Source organism: Harmonia axyridis, chromosome 4, assembly GCF_914767665.1.
Source record: "Harmonia axyridis chromosome 4, icHarAxyr1.1, whole genome shotgun sequence".
In the NCBI taxonomy this organism is placed as follows: domain Eukaryota; kingdom Metazoa; phylum Arthropoda; class Insecta; order Coleoptera; family Coccinellidae; genus Harmonia; species Harmonia axyridis.
The window spans coordinates 5616846-5627300 of NC_059504.1; the positions used below are offsets into that span (position 1 = coordinate 5616846).

General features: G+C 31.4%; 1 protein-coding gene across 1 annotated transcript; it reads right to left on the minus strand.

The window, feature by feature from the left end:
- Positions 1-164: 164 nt before the first annotated feature.
- Positions 165-4361, minus strand: LOC123678763 (circadian clock-controlled protein daywake-like). Its single transcript, XM_045615965.1, has 5 exons — positions 4202-4361; positions 1318-1555; positions 952-1085; positions 695-847; positions 165-525 (listed from the first exon to the last, which is right to left on the minus strand). The coding sequence occupies exons 1-5, from the start codon at positions 4260-4262 to the stop codon at positions 374-376; spliced, it is 738 nt and encodes a 245-aa protein (XP_045471921.1). The 5' UTR covers positions 4263-4361; the 3' UTR covers positions 165-373.
- Positions 4362-10455: the final 6094 nt, after the last annotated feature.

Here is a 10455-nt window from a genome sequence, read left to right on the forward strand (position 1 = left end):
GAAATCAATCAATGATTTTGAGAAAGTATGTTGTTTATTTTGAGTTCGCAGATTTCTATTGTCTCCGCTTATAAAAAATCATGTATTGTATTATGCTTTTTTTTTGAAAGCCAGAAATGTAAGATCTGACTCAAGGTTTGATGGAATATGAATAAAACTCGCAATAACAATATCAAAAATTCTATTAAAAACAGGTATAGATCAAACAAATCAATAATCTCAGTAGAAACATTTTTCTGAAAAGGTATCATTATAATCAGCTTTTACATGACGTTTTGTAGGTATAAAAGATTAATGAAAAGCGGACTAACAATATCAAAATTCTGTAGAAAACCAGGCATTTCGAAAAAATTCAATAAACGTAGCAACGTTCTTATTCTGGGAAAATTTCATCATAATCAACATTTTTTGTAATTCCATTGGCCATTTCCAAGAGAATTTCTGACAATTTTGTGTTTATAAATGGGAGTGATGCTGCAATAAATTCTGGCTTATTTTGATGAAGAACATCAATAGCTGCTTGACCTGAAATTGAAAAATAAGAATTATGCAAATATAACAATTTAGTATTTATAAATTAGAAACATATGCTTCTAAAATGAAGTCAAAAGCTTTTAAAAGTTCTTTCATCTGTCTAATGACCTGGTCTGGAACCTTTTTTTCTGGTAAAGAAAATTGCATATTTTCAACTTACTCAAAGTTGGATCACCGTTGAAGAGGTTATCAAGTTCTATATTGTAGTCTCCGAAATTGATTGAGTATATGAATTGGGTGAATTTTAAATGCCTGATGCCTTTCTCGTCTGGTTTCACTTCTCCTTTGAGGATTGCTTGTCCCTCACAGTTTGCTGAAAGAACTCATTAGATTAGAATATGACCAATGAAGATATACCAATTAGTATAATAACAAAAAACATCAATGGGTATCCACAAGATGTGAACCAAAACTTACTTGCATTAGCTCTGAATTTTCCATTTCCTTTTATTGGTACTACAAGGATCTTAGCATCGATTTCATAATCACCTTCCATCATGAGCTTTGGAATTTTCACTCCAACACGGAAAATACTTTTGTCCACGTTAACTCTGAAAAAAGTACCTACATATATTATCATATCAAGAAAAAAAAGAAAAACACACTTAAGATGAAAATATAAGATAAAGCACTGAAAGCAACCAAGTTATATATGAGGCTCAAACTCCATATAAGTATGGTGGATGATTTCATTCATTGAGAGGAATCTATAGTTGATTCAAATGTACAATTTCAAGACTCACCCTATATATTACAGATTCGATATAAATGACCAAAACTTACTTTAATTTTGTGAGCTCGAAATCGCTGGCGCCGTAAACATTAATATTTCTGAGGAAAGCTTTTAAGTTGTTGCTCTGGCCTCTCAAAATTGCAACTTCTTTGACAAATAATGGCTCTATTGAAGGAACAGTTAGCTCAGGTATGCCATGCTTGAGCTGAGGTCTTAAAAATTCGATAGATTCTCTTATACATTTTGTTAATTCCGGATCTGATCTGTGGCAGATGTGGATATAGTCAGCTGGAAAATTTATAAAATGTTATTAATCGTTAAATACAGGAACTACAACTTAGCGATTTGCTTTGATGGCGCATATGCAAACGACCTTGGCATCTTCGTGATTGTAGGTATGATTTCGAAGTACAGAATGTAAATTTCAAGGTATAATGCATTCTAAAGATTGGGAAAATAAATAAGTTTTACATCTCATATAATTAATATTTGAATGAATTGGTAAAAATATTTGAAGAAAAAAATAATAAACAAAATAACATGGATAAGTATCATATATGTAGATGAGAAGGTATTATTTATCTATCGATATTCTATATTTTTTATGTATTGGGTCAATCACAATTGAAGAAATAGAGAAAATCACATCGATTATTGAAATTCGTATTTTGCGAATAAGAAAAATAATCCACACTGTACTTTGCACTTTTAAAGACAGCTCCTCATATATAATGTCACTAATTTATGAACAAATATTGAATGAAAGCGTATTTTGTAGTCATAAATGTGAGGAAATTATTTAATTACTCATAATTGAATATTCATTATATGAATTATGTGTTATTGTTCATGCATTCAATTCAATTTTCTCCAAGAATGAACACCTAAAGTAGATATAATTAGATATTTGTTCTTTAGAACCCATAATCATCAATAATGAATTTTTATTATCCGCTTCATAATCCAACCAATAGACGGTTGCCTTGGTAATGGTTAGAAGGTATAGAAAACAAATAAACTACAAGGACTTGGAGAAATTTATTTTCTCATCGGCAACGTCCTCTTGAGACTTCAACAATAAAGTAATACAAAGTGCAAAAGACATTGATATTTTTTTTTTTTAATGGACGAGTGTCAGAATGAACCTTCCTATAAGCGTATTATATAATATTTTCTCTAATTCACCGAATTTTCATTGAAATCGATGGAATATTTCCATGAATATCGTTGATTTTTGCCTTGAGAAATTTTGGTTGGTAGAACTTCTGAGCAGAAATTGAAATGAACGCTGACTTAACAGATAATAGATACATCCGTGACAGGAGAGTTCCGAGTACCAACATATATTAATGAAATATAACCATGAAATCTGTATGTAACTGAGATATAATAATTATAATAAAAATAAAAAATTACTTTGAATAACATCAAAATACCTTCATATTGATGTATGTAAAAGCTTCTTACATTATATTCTTACATAATAATTTGACAGCCCTGTGATAACTACCCCTCACTTATTATTTTCAAATGGCACCCCCTGTATATTGTCAGTGCAAATTGACTGTCATTCTATTTGGAATACAACGGTAGCACATACTTCGTATTTTTTTAGTAATAACAACAAAAACAATTATATTTTGTGACATCTTTAAGGTTATCTAATTATCCTTGGAATGGAATGCCTCCACCCATGTTTCTACAAACTTCACATATGTGAATTATAGATGAATTTTTTGTTTTGAAAAACCGAGTTTTTTTCATAACAAAAAACTTGCTTCAAATGTTTCTTCATACACAGAATGTTAATGTTTTTGTTGTTATCTATTAATAAAAAAATATGTGCCATCGTTATGTTCCAAATAGAATGACACACAATTTTCATTAACAATATTCAGGGGGTGCCATTTGAAAATAAAAACTGAGGGGTAGTTACCACAGGGCTGTCAAATGTAAGAACCTTTTTTACATCATTGGAAAGGTACTTTGATGTTTTTCAAAGCATTTTTCTTAAATTTTTTCATTATTATGTCAAATAACCTAGATATTGTCTGTATACGATAATTTGGGACACTTGGTATAGAAAATTCAAGCACAATATCGAAAAAAAAAAACAAAAACAATATTTCAATGACAACAGATTCGAACGAATTTGAATTTGGCGTGAATATGGAACAGAAATTTAGGCTTTGTGTAACATTTAGTGTTCCTAGTGTTGTCAGAACCATGCGAAAAAATCAGCAGCTAAAGTTAGGAGCCTTCAAACGCTGAAAAAAAGCTCATGTATTCAAGCCAGTAATATCCTCATTTTCTTTAAATTAGCATTTATTTTGAGAGGTCTGTCAGAATTCTAGGGCAGTCTGGCAATAAAACAATTCACATCCATTGAAGATGTTTTCGAAGTGAAAATTCGAATTCACATTGAAACAACTTTTTGATTTGCAACATTATTTTGATTATTGATTATTTATTTTAAAGATTTTTTTTTCAATATGATGTTTTTATCTACGAAAATTTGAGTAAAATAAGTAAATATATGTATGATTGAATAAAAAATATGCCCTAAAAATGAGGAAATGTAATATTTATCATTGAAAACTAAATCAAGTAGGTGAAAATGTGAAGATAGCTAAAGCTTAACTTTCGTATAGTAAAGACGTTTACTATTATTATTGTTCCAATTGAAATCAAATTGCGATGTGTTCATAATCGATCTATATGAACAGAACCAACATAATACGCATTAACGTAATGAATATTTACATACATTCCATAATAACGACTGAAAAAACTGTTTATTCACACAAAAATTAATAACATGAAAAACGCGACAAAAAATTGAAAAATATCATGAATCCTATATTATTACAACAAAGTAATAGTACCCGAGGAACGTATCATTATTTATCCATTAAGATTTATCAGGCTACTTACGTATATTTCCCGAATTCACAAGAACAACCAGAGAAACAAAAACATAAATCAGCCTAGCCATCTTTGATCTCAACTCGATGCACCACCGGTATTGCTCTCCTGCATGAAGAGCAGAAATAATTGAATTATGCGAACGTTTCTTTTATAAAGTAAGTTTGTTATTTCCATTTACGTCACATTATAAGTGTAATTAAGCATTGCTTCGACTAGAAACTCCTCCAAACTCCTTTCCACGGACGTGTTGAATATGACAACAGTGCTGACCTTAGAACCTTCAATTATACGAGCCACCAGGTGTATCAAAGGTGAAATCAGATAAGGGAACGGAGATGGTTTCAATTTCCTCTTGGATGTTTCAGCGAGATTGAGAAATTTAGGAGGTATTGCACAGAAAACATCTTGACCGATGTAAGGATGTATTTTTTATTGTCAGAAATATTCTTTGAAGATTTCAAGTCAAAATAGCAAAAGCTGATACTACTTAAGGAATAAAAACACTGCTAATTGCTGTGGTTTACTATAATATACAGGGTGTCCCAAGTTCGATGCTCACTGAAAGCATCTCGAGAATTATAAGACTTAGAGAAAAAATCTTTTAGTATCTCTATCCCTTTTTTCAAAAGAATATGATATCGGAAAGCAGATCATAAATCTGTTGCATAGATTTCTGAAAAATGTCCGTTTGAAATATTTTGCTTTATCTTGGTTTCTGTTTGTGATATTCAAAAAATTCAAAAACATTTTTTCCAGTAATTTTGTTTTTGTTTATATGATAATCATAACAGATCATAGAAATTAAGTTCCGTTTCAGAGATATAGAGAAAGAATGGTTTTTCTAAAATGGGACACCCTATATATGTATTTTTCAACGCAGTTTTTTGTACAACTATATTTTTTAGATAGGGAGATCATCGCGCTTTAGCTATTGCTTTTTTTAATAAATTCTTACCAAGATTTTTGGAGTTTTGCCAAGTCAATTCAAGATAATTTTATCATATTAAATGAAAAGTGTTAGGAAAGTCTTCCCCTCTTGCTGAAACAAATAACTACTTACCTATAATTGTTTTGTATCCGTTTTTTCTTGTTTGTACCAGTATTGTATTTATTAAGAGATCATTTATGGAACCTCATTTCATTCCATATTAGAATTGCTATTCACTAAAATTTGAGATTTCCTAAATGATTACTTCATTAAAATTATTCGCATAACGTCCAATTTTAATCGAACATAAATTTTCCAAGTAGGTGACTGATATGTGTGAAGGTTGTCATAATAAAATATCAACATGACAGTCGCCCATTGTTGATAAATTGCAGTAAAATTAGAATGACAACTCATGCGAATCATTATGTTTCTCAAAATTTTTCAACTTAAAAAAAAAAATGATAGAAATTTCTACTTCCGATAAATCAGCTTCCTTTTAGACAAGAAGCCAAAAATTTCAATGTTATTCAAGTCATGTAATCTCAATCATTGATTACATATGATAGTTTGAAGATATCTATAATGGAATTTTCCTTCCACTGAAAAAAATTCTTCTTTTGGTCAATATAACCAACAAGTTCGTTTCTTAACGTCATGTTGAAATCCCCGAAGCTTCAGCCAAAAACTAGATCTGCAGCCTCTTGATCTTGAACAGTAGTGACGTAGAATGGAGTTTATGCTGAGTGTTTAAATTTGTTAGTCATTGCAATATTTATAAACAAACGAGAACGTCTAACAATAGATACAATTAAAAGTTCGTGTGGAATATTACCGAACGATATTGTAAACAAAGAATTACGAATGAAATGTTATGAATTTGAAGAAGATATAATTCGAATTTGTTCATTGAGAAATATTTTTTCTATTTCAACTCACAATTAATTGAATTATATGAGAAGATCTTAATGATAAAGATAAGTAGGTATTTAATTAGTATCATTGTGACATGTAACATTTTTTGAGTCATAATTTTTAAGTGGATGTATTCGTTTGTAGCCTTCGAAAAAAAAATTTATGCATCGAATTCTCATGCAGTAGACAAGTATTCAGAAAAATAACCAATTTTGCATGAAGTATATCTCATGCGAATGAACTTGATATTAATATTTGAACTGAAAGATCTATAAAATTGAAACATTAGCGCTCTGTAGTTCTGTTATGAAGCGTTTGCATACACTTATTTATAGCAAGAAGTCTTATTTTGACCTGATAAATATGCCCCTGGAATCTTTATATTGAATTTTGGAACACCCTGTATAAAATGATCACTCTTATATTCAAGCTAAATTTCAGGAGGATCGTATCAATTTGCGTTATAATTTATAAAGGTAAACTAAACGGCAACAATTAATGACGTCATAATAACTCACATTTAGTATATTTAGGCATACAGTTCTTTATTCACCAGGCGCAATAGGCGCCTGAATGATGATAGTTTTCGACTTTACGTCAGTGTATTCCCCATTTTTTGTGAATATATCGCAAATTATTGAATTAGTTTCAGAGATACAAAACCATAGGATAATTTGTTGGACTCGTACCAAACACCTATACTTAATTAATTTCTTTTTAAAAAATACAGGGACGTTTTTTCTTCAATTATCTTCCAGAAATTAATTCCTGGCAATAAAATAAAACGTAGGTAACTGATAGATTCATCATATCTGATGCATTATACAGTAGAGTTCAGTTCGGCTAACTTGATGTAGACTCTTGAAATATCTCGCTGTTAATCATCAAATAGACGAAATAATTGCTACATACAAAAAAGTTCGATATGGCTCCACATAGGCATGAAAAAAAAAGAGATAATTCGTTCGCAGAGTATTCAAGGTCAACATATGATTACCTGAAATCATTAATTATTTTGATCTTCTATGAAGTGGATCAACACATCAAAGCAATGAAGTTGATTCTCCAACTTTGCTTTTGTTATCAAAGTTGGTAACATAAACAGAAAGATACAACATGAAGCGGTCCCAGCAATTATTTTCGACCTTGAAATCATTTCAATTATTTTGGTAATGATTAATTACTCACATTGGTGAATTATCTTCACATATAAAAGATCTAGATAGCACTCTAAATTCGAAGGAATAAAATCCATCATAATAAATCTTCATCACTTGACAAAGAAAATTTCCTACAAGCAGTTTTCTGAAAATTGTAGAAATGTGTGAATATCAGAATACTTATTTTTTGAAACTGAATTCATAATTGTAGGATGATTTCCTTAAGAGGTGTGACAACCTTTTTGGGAGAAAAATATGAATGAGTTCAACTGGTACATCAATCAAAAAAATGCAACCATTTTACCTTCGTAAAAATTTTTTTTGGGACAATCGAACAAATGAGTTTCCAAAAATATTTCCATCAGTGATATGTTTTCAATATTCCTACCGTTCGCTCTGTTATGGAATCCTAGTTTAAATTTTTCCAGAACAATTTGTTGTTTTAGACAATGATTCAATATTTTCATACACCGCATAAAAACATTCTATCAATAAAACTTTTAAAGTGAGCTGCCATCTGTCGAACATCAAATGATTCAATGTGAACCGCATACAGCTATCTTTACCGAATTATGAATCGAATATTTGATTTGAACCTTTGAATGAAGAACTTTGATGGTGATGAAGATCTATTCCGAATCATAACTACCATATTTTGTATATTTTCCAAGAAGTTAATTCATTGATTTTAAGCCTTTAAAATTCATGGATCGGATCGAGATAGGAGGATCAGAACGGCTTTTAAAGTTTCGATACAATTTTGGAACGGTGATTGAAATATTTTTAAAGATTCGATATTTTAACGTCCATGAGTTACCTTTCAATTCAAAGGGGTTAGGACAAAGAATATTTTTAATTTCAATAATGATATAAGCAGCCTTATGAAAATATATTTTTCTTAGCAAACCGTCATTTTCTGACCTATTAAATCTTCAGCACTGTTTGAAAAGATAATTCCTAGAATTATTTCAAACACTTTTTATCATCAATAAAACTGAACACGCCCAAATTTGATGAGTTTCTTAAACCAGTCCATCATTGACGTCATAAAATCCTGATTACTTTCCTATTCAAGTAAAAAAAAATTTGGAGTCTCCTCTAAAACGAAAACAAGACGTGGGACCAGAATAAATTATTATTCTCAATTCACTTTTGTAGCCTCTCGAGATGGAATGGAGTAAGCTATAAGAATCGGAATATCAACATCAAAAGAAGAAAATTAAATAAAGTTGAACAAATATTAGTCAACCAGTATTACCTATATCACCAGTGTAGGTTTATCCTTAGTTGAACAATTTTACAGTCTGAAATATAAACTAAGTAACATAGAATAGAATAACGTGTTGAACCGCCATGTTATATTCAAATTTTACCTCATTTTTCCAACGGATGAATTTTTCTGAAATTTAATCCTAAGAGCCATTTTTTCTGTGGTGACTCTTTGCTAGCTCAAGAGATTCTTGGTGAACAGCACCTTTTGGGACGTGAACCCAATCGTTATACGCCAAAGTTAACACGCTCTGATATGAAGGTGTATATGGCAGGGACCAATTACTTGCCATACTGATGGGCCCATCGGTGATTTATACATAAAATGAACAAAAAAAAATTTGGAAAATGCTGGAGTTGGTATTTTTTGGATACTCAGTCATTCATGTGCCAATTGCGCCCTTGGAGCCCAAATAATAGGAAATTTAAAAACAGCAAAATTAAGTGAACTGACAAAATTTCAAAAAAGTTTCTAGTTAATTTTCTCTTGCACCCTTATGCCAATTTGAGCGATTATTTTCACATTTTAACTTGTAGGTTGCTCTTCTTAAAATGGGTGTTTTTTTCGAGGTATATAACTTTAAGTTGGCATTACTGTTCAAGATGGCGACCGATTTAACAGCTGTCAAGTGATTTATCCTCAGTTTGGTTTGACAATTCATCATGAATAGAATCACGCCCGAACAAATAGTGCAATTTTATTTCGAAAATAATGGTTCTGTGCGGAATACGTATCGCGCACTACGTCCATTAGCGATGAAGCGCACTTCTGGTTGAATGGCTACGTCAACAAACAAAACTGCTGCATTTGGAGGGAAGCTAATCCTCAAGTGTATGTCGAAACACCGTTACATCCAGAAAAACTGACTGTTTGGTGCGCTTTATGGGCTGGTGGAATCATTGGTCCGTACTTCTTCAAAAACGATGATGGCCAGAACGTTACAGTCAATGGTGATCGGTAGAGAGCCATGCTTACTAACTTTTTCATTCCTGAATTGAACAACCATGATGTCCAGGAGCTGTGGTTCCAACAAGACGGCGCAACATGTCACACAGCTCGTGCCACAATTGATTTATTGAAAGACACGTTTGGAGACCGCCTAATTTCACGTTTTGGACCTGTGAATTGGCCTCCAAGATCTTGTGATTTAACGCCGCTAGAATACTTTCTGTGGGGCTATGTAAAGTCATTGGTCTATGCGGATAAGCCACAAACCCTTGATCATTTGGAAGACAACAATCGCCGTGTTATTGCCGATATACGGCCACAAATGTTGGAAAAAGTCATCGAAAATTGGATGTCCAGATTGGACTACATCCGAGCCAGCCGTGGCGGTCATATGCCAGAAATCATATTTAAAATGTAATGCCACAAGATTATCCTGCGCATAAATAAAATTCATGTCAATCGAATAATCCATCGTTGTTTTATTGCAATTTAAAGTTCTATAGCTCTAAAAAAAACACCCTTTATTATATGTCACTCAGTATATATTTCAGGATGCAATATGATTCAATACTTATATGCAGTCAAAAATTGTGCGTTGTAAATATAATTGTTGAACTAAGTGAGGAATCACGTTTCTTCATCATGACCACCTCTACATGCTTGTTTTGGATACAGTAGGTTCATAATCAAGTCAAACATCAACACTATACCCGAAGCACATCATTGCATTATTTTTATGTTAATTTAAAATAGATCTTACGTTACAATAATTTTCCAGGAGCCAACATGAAATTATTATAATTTTATTCATTCAGTTCATCTCCCTAAGGTTTCACATATATTGGACAAATTTCACCATGAACTGCGAGTTGAAGGTTGATTTCAGATTTATTTTGTCCCCAATTGTGCTCATGTGTATGAATCATGAATTAGTGGTGTAGTTTTATTCCATTTCAAGATTTCTAGAACAATAAATGCGTGTAGAATCAGAATAATTCTCATAATGATTATTATCCAAAATTTTCTGAAATAAGGGACA

What these genes read in the sequence shown, in the direction of transcription:
- LOC123678763 (XM_045615965.1), bottom strand. Translation starts at nt 4,262, where the DNA reads ATGGCTAGGCTGATTTATGTTTTTGTTTCTCTGGTTGTTCTTGTGAAT. An exon ending in AAAATTCAGAGCTAATGCAA is followed by an intron (nt 848 to 951) that starts GTAAGTTTTGGT and finishes GAGTTCTTTCAG; the next exon opens with CAAACTGTGAGGGACAAGCA. An exon ending in CAACGGTGATCCAACTTTGA is followed by an intron (nt 526 to 694) that starts GTAAGTTGAAAA and finishes TTTCAATTTCAG; the next exon opens with GTCAAGCAGCTATTGATGTT.